Source organism: Perca flavescens, chromosome 16 (assembly GCF_004354835.1).
Source record: "Perca flavescens isolate YP-PL-M2 chromosome 16, PFLA_1.0, whole genome shotgun sequence".
Classification (NCBI taxonomy): domain Eukaryota; kingdom Metazoa; phylum Chordata; class Actinopteri; order Perciformes; family Percidae; genus Perca; species Perca flavescens.
The window spans coordinates 21,946,715-21,955,880 of record NC_041346.1 but is presented as its reverse complement, the minus strand read 5'-3'; the positions used below and the strand labels follow the sequence as shown (position 1 = coordinate 21,955,880).

General features: G+C 40.3%; 1 protein-coding gene across 1 annotated transcript; it reads right to left on the bottom strand.

Annotated features, from left to right (window-relative positions):
- Positions 1–361: 361 nt before the first annotated feature.
- Positions 362–8,792, bottom strand: amacr (alpha-methylacyl-CoA racemase). The gene is made up of 6 exons (XM_028602479.1): positions 8,270–8,792; positions 6,940–7,211; positions 6,514–6,657; positions 4,005–4,165; positions 1,872–2,058; positions 362–1,060 (listed from the first exon to the last, which is right to left on the bottom strand). Exons 2-6 carry the CDS (start codon positions 7,184–7,186, stop codon positions 651–653), a joined length of 1,149 nt encoding a protein of 382 aa, XP_028458280.1. The 5' UTR covers positions 7,187–7,211; positions 8,270–8,792; the 3' UTR covers positions 362–650.
- Between the last annotated feature and the right edge of the window lie 374 nt (positions 8,793–9,166).

Sequence of the window (9,166 nt, the reverse complement as noted above, 5' to 3'; positions counted from 1 at the left end):
TCACTGTTTTATGTCATGTATTTTGTCGTACCTATTGCTGCTTTTTGTTTTCCCAGCGCTGGCGGCTATGCCACAGGTGCACCATGGAGTGCGGTTGAAGCCCACACACTTTACTGTTCGTTGCAGGTTAACATAACTCGAGGGGAAGGCAAAATGTTGCTACACCGGTGACTTTAGGGAAGCAGAAGCATTTTCCAGTTCTGCTGTTTCTCCATCATCTCCGACTCACGGCAGTGATCAAAAATTACGTTATGCTGTGTCTTTAGTGGCGTTGTCCGCCACGCTGTGTGTGTCGTTTGTTTTTTTCTTCCGACGCGGACAAGCAGGCGGGGGGTTAAGAGAAAAAAAGAATACTGTGAGAATCGTTGATCCTGCTTTCGATTTTAATGTTTGAAATTGAAAGCTCATTTCGATGGATTTTCAATTTAGAATCTGAATCGTGACACCCCTAGTGTTGGATGCTGCTTTGTGACCCTGTCTTGGCTAGGTCTCACTTGCAAAAGAGGTTTTGATCTCTATGTGACTTCCTTGTTAAAATAAAAAAAACTTATATATTTGTGGTTTACATGATTTGAATGGCAGGTCTAACTAAAAATCACTCAATTGTGCTTTTTGTTTCTCAAAATCAATCACTGATATCAATTATATCTCTACAACTTTGATTTGACAGCATTACACTCTACAACCCCTGCTGTAAGCATTTGGTCTATGTCTGCTGACGTAAACCCATACTCAGTTAGGACCTCTACTGTGTGTTCTCCAATAACAGGGTCTGAGGCAAGGCAAGGCTCCGCAGGAGTCCGAGAGAGAACCGGGGCCGGCCGGGGGCTTTCTTCCCCGCTGGAGTCCTTTATGAATGAAGCTCTTTCCTGGTTATGTGGGTGTGAGCTCACCTGGTCGAAAGACAACACAGGTGTAACACAGGCATCAGTCCCATCAAAAATCCTTGACCAATCCGCCTGAGTTTTTGAAGCAAAACGCTCTGTGAAGATTCGTCTCAGCTCTGGCCAATCAGTGAAGCTCATCTGAGGAGGCAACTCTCCAGCATCCAACTCTAAGCCTAGGAAAGAAAACAAAAAAAAACGTATGTAACCAAATGCAGAAAAGTCAACAGCAAAATGATATAAAAAAAATGTTTAGCATCTTAGAGCAGCGGTCAGTGGTAAGTTGTTCATTTTCAACAATCTTGATTGTTCTTAAGTTTTTTATTGTTGTTGCTCTCTACTAAGTCTTCACACAGTCAGCATAACAGAAGTTCCACTATATAATACATACTGTATCTGTAGGTATCCTATATAAATGTATGAAGAGTGAATGTATATTTTTGTTTTGTGTTGAAGTACTAGAATTACTTCATTTTAGGAAAGTATACCTGAAGCATACATCAGCATTTCTGATTCTAATTTCTGTAACATAGACAGTATGGTAAGGGGTTCCGTTCTTTTCATTGTGATGAAAAATCAAATTCAAAGACAATAGTGATACGATTTTAGTTGTTCTTTTAGGTCATTGTGTTGGATTGGATTGTCAGTTATGGTGCAGGAGTTGATCCTGAGATGGATGTCAAGTGTTTTGGTGGCATTAATGCATTCTGGATGGGAGATTACCAGTTTTGCTGTACTGTATGTTGGTAAAGAATACTAATGATTTTGAAAAAGTGAACTCTGTAAAAATAAATTTATAACCAATTGTTAGAAAGGTTGCTGGTGGGAGGAGAAGAGGGCGTTTAATTTCACACTGGGTCCTTCCTGTGCTGTAGTTTCCCCTGAGGTTTTGCTTTTGGTCATGGCATGAAGAAACATGTGTGACACAAGTGACCACTGCCTTAGAGGTTTCATTGAGAAAAATGCGTACAATTGCACACCACCAACCTGTAAGTAGCTGTCTGTAGAACTGCGGTTCTATGGCTCCCACGGCCATGTACTTTCCATCTGCAGTCTCGTAGGTATCGTAGAAAGGCGCGCCACTGTCCAACATGTTTTGTCCTCTTGGACAGTCCCACATACCGATGCTACGAGATTTCCACGCAAAAGAACCTACATATGCGGCTCCTTCTACCTGAGGATGGTGAGAGAGTGGAGGAGAAAAGGAGGACATCAGGTCAGAAGGGTCTATATATTTTTTTATCTCTATTTTATGCATAATTACTTCAGTCATATTTAAACTATAAATGACAGGTAAATGAATATAAAGAACCATGTTTTTGAAAATTATTTTATGTTGTTAAAATTATTCATTTATTCATTAAGAAAAACCTGTGTACACTCCCATATATGTCAGTCCAAGGATATAGTTGACTTAAGTAGATATAAGCAGCACACCTCAGTAAGCATCAGTCTCATTTTCCGAGAAGAAAATACACAGAGCTGGTGAAAAGACTGCACATAGGATATTCTACTGACAATTACACTGTATAAACCAGCTCCCTAATATATATTTAAATCTCCATGTGGGCACAAGCTATTACTGCTGCTGAATGAATAATAATAAAAAAAAACCTTGATCAAACTAACTGAAATGCATATAATAAATTTAATTTATTTCCCCTTGGTGGGATGTCATGCTATAGTACATGAAATGCGCTGCAAAAAAGACGGGCCATTGTCACTTTTATTACTGCTGACTGCAATCAATTCAGTCATTGTAATCTCTAATGGTTACATAGGGCTTGCAGGACCCTGCAAAGAGTGGTTCGCTGGCTGAACATATAATAGGCAAGTACACACACACACACACACACACACACACACACACACACACACACACACACACACACACACACACACACACACACACACACACACACACACACACACACACACACACACACACACACACACACACACACACACACACACACACACACACACACACACACACACACACACACACACACACACACACACACACACACACACACACACAGAACCCATTTTCATTCAGATATCTTGAGGTGATAGGTCAAGGGCCCTCTTTAAATAGGGCCATGACAGTATTTCCCTCAGCACCACAATTAAGCCTACCTTTGGAGTGTTATTTAGCCCCCTTCCAGACAAGCTAGCACAACATGGTCTGTACCAATGGACATGCTACAGCCTCTTAAAGACAGTAATGTTGCCCTAGGGGCAGGTCTCAGAGGGTTAACAATTCCACCTCATTAAAGGAGTTTATAAGAGCAGTTCTGCTTTGTAACCTTCCAGCTTTACTACAGCCAGTGGATGTCACAGCAGGATTCAGAGACTTTGATGTGCTTTTCAAACAACTTCGCTAAGGGCTGTCCAACTGATCACCTCTCCCAATCGAATAGTTGATCCTGACTCAAAGGTCACCACGATGTGGTGCACCATCATCTGGAAACGTACTGCATTGTAATACAGAATACCTTGGAAAGCTTTTCTGTGTTGTACAGTCTACAGAGGGGCATGAACTGCTTTCTGGTGTTTCGATAGCAGTGCCTGTAGCAAAGCGCCAAACTGGTGGCAGCTGTGGCTCAGGTGGGAGAGCAGCCGTCTACCAATCGGAAGGTCAGTAGTTTGATCCCTGGCCCTGCAGTCCCGTGGCGAAGTGCCCAAATTGCTCCCAATGCTGCGCCATTGGTGTGTGAATGTGTGTGAATGTTTATCTGATGAGCAGGTGGCCCTTTGTATGGCAGCCTCGGCCACCAGTGTGTGACTGGTGAATTATAGTGCTACTTCGATGTAAAAGTGCTTTGAGCAGTCGTTAAGACTAGAAAAACGCTATATCCATTATAGTCCATTTACATTTCCTAACAGCCCGTTGCACATGTTTGCTGGAGGTCTGTTGTCAGTCTGAATGTGCTCTAATCCCAGCCTACGATAGTGTCTGACTGTAGTTTGTAAAAAGCATATTTACAAGCGTATTTCATTTACTTGAGCTTGGTTTTTTTGGTAACACTAGTAAAAAAAGAAAAATTTAAAAAAATTAAAAAATCACAAACATGTACTGCATATTTCTGAATATGAATGATTGCTTGACATCATTACCATGCTGGCGTCAATGATCTGTCCTTTCCCCGACGTTGTTCTCTCCAGCAGAGCTAGGACTATCCCAAGAGCACAGGTAAGACCACCACCTGCAAAGTCTGCCATCAGATTCAACGGAGCGTAGGGCTTCTCCCCACTACGACCCAGCCGGGATAAGAGGCCTGTGACAGAAATGTGGAGATAAGAGCTTCACACAATATGACAGTGGAGAACACCAGTGAAGAACAATAGAGTAACTGGCCAGTCACCAGCCCTGAAAGTCAAAGAAAATTAATTAGTTTGCTAACTGAATAAATCAGAATCGATGCCACCAAATTAAACATCACAAAGAAAAGGTCAACAGCCCCTGCAAACAGGAATGCTTTAAATATCTACAATGTGCAGCTCAGATAGCACACAAGTCCACCTAACACCGTAGGTTTTTTTTTATTCCAACTAAATAATTGCTTACTTTGTTAAACCAGCATGTAACTTTTGTGCAAGGCTTCTTTGTCTTTTTGGTCCTCTGTTATCGTACAAATATTACAAAGGGCCTTCACAAGAAAAGTACTGGCTAGTAACAGCAACTTTCTCAACATCCTGGAAGTGCCAATTAAAAAGGCAAGCAAACTATGGCAGTTATCTCCAAAAATGTTCTCATTTGGCCACTTTATTTTGGTCTGTATGTGCTCTATAAACCATATAGAAATCCCCAAATAACATGTTTATCATTAGTTACTGAGTTTGTCATCAGTGATTTAAACCTTACCAAGGTCACTTTTAACAGCACGTCTTTATATGTTGGGTCCATGCTGGGTCCCATCCTGTTGTGTTTGACCTCACGCTTGGATGGATGTTCTTGTGACAAGCTAAGTAACATTAGATGGGTGGTTTTCTGGGAATGGTTTTAATGTTTTTTGTTGTTTTTTAAGCCTTGGATTGAAGTAAATAATTCCTATTTTTATTACTTTTTAAACATAACTAGATTCACATTGAGGGCTGCAAAACACAGACTAACTGATAAGCATTTTTTATTACATCAACAAATCATTTAGAGTGATATCACTAGAAAACCACTATTGGATGGATATATAATGGGTAAGCTTACATGTACATTTAGGACAGAATAAAGCTTAAAAACAAAGCACCACAGATTACTCTCTTCATCTCTAATGTTGTAATTTATGAGGGCTGTATTACAATAGAAAGAGGTCAATGCTTACCATACAAATTACATTACAGAAACTAAGTGAGAGAGTTGGGAATGCATAGCTTTTAGGGGTTAAATAGTTTTCAATCTATTTTCATATCAGATCTTGTTTTGTGTCATCAGTTACATTGCATCTGTTTGGTCATCAATCCTTCCTGGGGGTGCTTAAAGATGAGAAGTAATCAATGTGTTAGTAGGACCAAGCTTTATAGCTTACCACTGTACATTTTTTTTAATAATAATACATTTTATTTAAAGGCGCCTTTCTCGGCACTCAAGGACACCGTACAGGGATACAAGAGACATTTAAAAGCAGCAAAAAAATAAAAATACAATAGAAGCAACAGAAAGAGGCAGCGCATTGACATCTAGTGGAATAGGCAGTTTTAAACAGATGTGTTTTGAGTTGCAATTTGAGTTTGGTAAGTCTTTGCATTTTGGGTTTTACAGCAAAGCTGAATCCCAACCCAACCAGTGGCACTTGGCCTCGTGTCTTCACGCAGTTGCTTCTCTACTTGTATTTGTCTTAAGGTGTGGCTAGGTTCTCTTTGTGTGCTGCAAAACACAGATGGTGCACACTAACCAGCAAAGCCAAGCATTTAAACAGCATGCTTTTAAGACTATTCAAGAGATAATATTACAGACAATTTCATTCCCCTAAATTAATGTGTAACTCATTACATTTATATTTGAAATTAGTTAAAGACCACTAATGGTTGGATTTATAACGGGCTCTATAGTAACAACAAGGTGAATTTTGATGGACAAAGTAACAATCTTAAAACAGCACCACTGAAGACTTTTCGTAGTTTATTTGTATTGTATTATAGTAATTAAAAACATCCAAACACTGTCATTTGGTTTGTATTACAACTTACATAACTGAAACTAAATGACATTGTTCAGAATCCTTGTATTTTGGGAATCAAATAGTTTTATTTTCATTAAGCGCACCTACCTCATATGTTACCATATAGTATCTAGAGTGGTACATGTATATATGAGACCTTGTTCTGTGAGTTGGAGGTCATGTCAGAGTAATTTATTTAGTCAAAAGGTTGGTATTGATTTGCTGTAGGTCAGTGATTCATTGCTTCAAATGTACTGGAATAATTGCAATGTGGTTTTTCCAGGGGCATACTAAGTGCACACCTCGTAGATAAATATGTTAGAAAAAAATGGTTGACTTCACAGACACTATGTCATAACTATGGTAGATTGAAACTCAAGTTTGCAAGTGTTCAACCTTTTCTTTCAAATGTTGTCCAAGGTCACGAAAAAAATCAATCCAAAAACATGAACAGTAGTGTGCGTTATTACCTGACATGGCGAGGTAGTTGATGTCATGCCCAGCTGCGGTGGCGTAAGATCCACTCTGGCCGTACCCTGTCAACCGAGCGTAGATCAGACGAGGGTTTTCCTTTAACATCTCCTGTGGCCCGAGGCCCAGCTTCTCCATCACACCTGGGCAGTCAGAAGAAAGTCAACCTATAAGTATATTCATTAAAAACAGCTCTTTATCTGTGTCTGCTTATGTTGCCTCTCATACAGTGTGAACATTGTGGCGACAGCCTGGCTATAGCACTTTTTGGGGGGTTAAATGGAAAACAGTTAATAACACTCTTACCAAAGGATCTTTTGGTATTTAAATACAAAAAAGTCTGTATATACTTAAATACTTCTTCCACCACTGATTCTAACCATGCTGTATTACAGAGCTCAGCACAGCTCTCATGGTGGTCTGACCTTTACGGTAGGGCTCCAGGACCACATCAGACTGGACACAGAGCTTCCTGAGCAGGGCTACACCCTCTGCCGCCTTCAGGTTGATGGCCACAGACCGTTTGCCCCGTGCTTGTGTGTCCAAAGACATGCCGACTTTATTCCGGTCCACACGGATTACCTTGGCTCCAAAGTCTGCCAGGATCATGCCACAGAACGGTGCTGGAGCCAGGCCTGCTAGCTCAATAACTCGCACTCCAGCCAGTGCCATGATGAAAGGACTAGAAGGTAGAATACTAGGGAAATTCAAACAGCAGAGAGGTGAGGGGGGCTCACATCTGATTCTGTGATGTTATTAGGAATTACAACTAATTGCTATTACTAATCAAGTAGTGTGTATTGTAGTGAAGTGTTCCATGGCAACTTTTACTTATTAACTCACATTTTGGCTGCAATAAACAATTGTTTTGTTTTTAAATGATTGATTAATCTTCAACAGTAATGCCAGAAATCACACTTTCCCAGAGCCCAAGGTGAGAGGTCTTACAATTACTTGTTTTGTCCAAAATCTAAAGAGGTATTAATCCATTCTCTATCATAGTAAACCAAAGTATAATTATGTGTACAGTTTATTCTTGCTGCTGCTTTTTTTTTTTTTTTCCTATATTGTGTTACTGCACTACGTTACATGCCTCTGCAAATTGCCCCACAGGTACAATGGCCAATATTCACATTTCAGAGGCTTGAACCAGAGAGACTGGTATCTTTGCTATAAAATAGATTATTTAAATATTCATATAACGTTAAGCCTACTACTTTTAAACGTTTAAGGGGGTAAAATGAATTTTAATAAATGTTAAAACAGAGACTGGTTGCTTTGGAGAGGGGGGTGGGTGGGTAGACAAATGGTAACAAAAGCCCTGAGCTACAGTATGCCCTGCATGCTGTGACAATGACATTCAGACTTTAGACTCTGAAAGTGAGTCAAAGTACAAATTATCTACTTTTTCAAAGTACAAAGTGACGTATTTTTGAATAAGTGCAAACAGCCAAATTAACCTGCCTACAGTGTCTAAAGTAAAACACTTGTGAAAATAAGTACCAGCAACGTTTGTACCAAATACTTGCTGTAAAGTAAAGTACTTTGTACAAACCGTTTTAATAATAACAACGGATCAACATCCCCATGCACATCAAGTCTGACCAAAGACAAGCAAACTTGAGGCAACAGTTTTATGTTTGTTGTGGGAATAAAAAATAAAAAAAACGCTTGAAGAAGCTGCAGCATTTGTTTGGCTAGCGTTAGCTTAACAATCAAAATGTAGCCTAATATCTAACCTAAGGTTTAGCCTACCTTTGCTTCCAAGTCGGGAACTAGTGACTGCTGAAGGCTTACTGTATTGCTACACTCGTAACGTTACACACACTGGGGCGCCCTAGATCGGTGTGGGTAACGTTACAGGGAAGTTAGCCATTAAAAGTGTTTGAGGTCATAAATTAGCTACGGTTTGAGATAACGTTACCCGACGGCGGATCACGTGCTACACAACCACCGGTAACGTTAACCGTTAAAAATATCTTAATTAAACATTTATTGATAAAGCAGCAGCTTCAGAATGTTTAGCTACACAGTTTAGAAACGGCTGCAGGTTGACCAGGTCAACCGGCGGACACCGCAGTATTCCCTGTTCCTCATTTTATTGTCGAGGGCTGACTCCGCCTAGCCGGGCGGGTTTCGGTGTACGCTGGTTTTATATATAAGCGAATCCTGTTTACAAGCTGCTTCCGTGTGACCCATTGACATATGATATAAAATGGACCAAAAGACCCCGTTGCTCTGGACGGAGACCACTGAAGGCTATTAGAAGCACTTTTCCGGTGATTTCTTGCTTTACTGCGCAGCCTCCAACTGACAGAGACAACGTAAATGTGACGTGAGCAACGTGTCTGAAAGTTGTAAGTCTTCTGGTAGTTGTACCAAGAGAAATCTCAATCATTTCCAATCTTACAGAGACGGAGAGTGTAGGTATATGTAAGGAGATAACATAAGCACAGCCAAATTATTGATAACTAACATGCTAGTTAACATTAGTAATTAAACCTAAACAGCTAATGTAAGTCGAAACTGCCTGCGAGCTTCTCCTGTACTATACGGCAATTCCTCTACTGTGCGACAGTAAGTCACTTGGTTATGACACAATCGTTAGCCTATTTTTACAAAAACGTCTGCTGCGGAGCTATAACGTGAGGT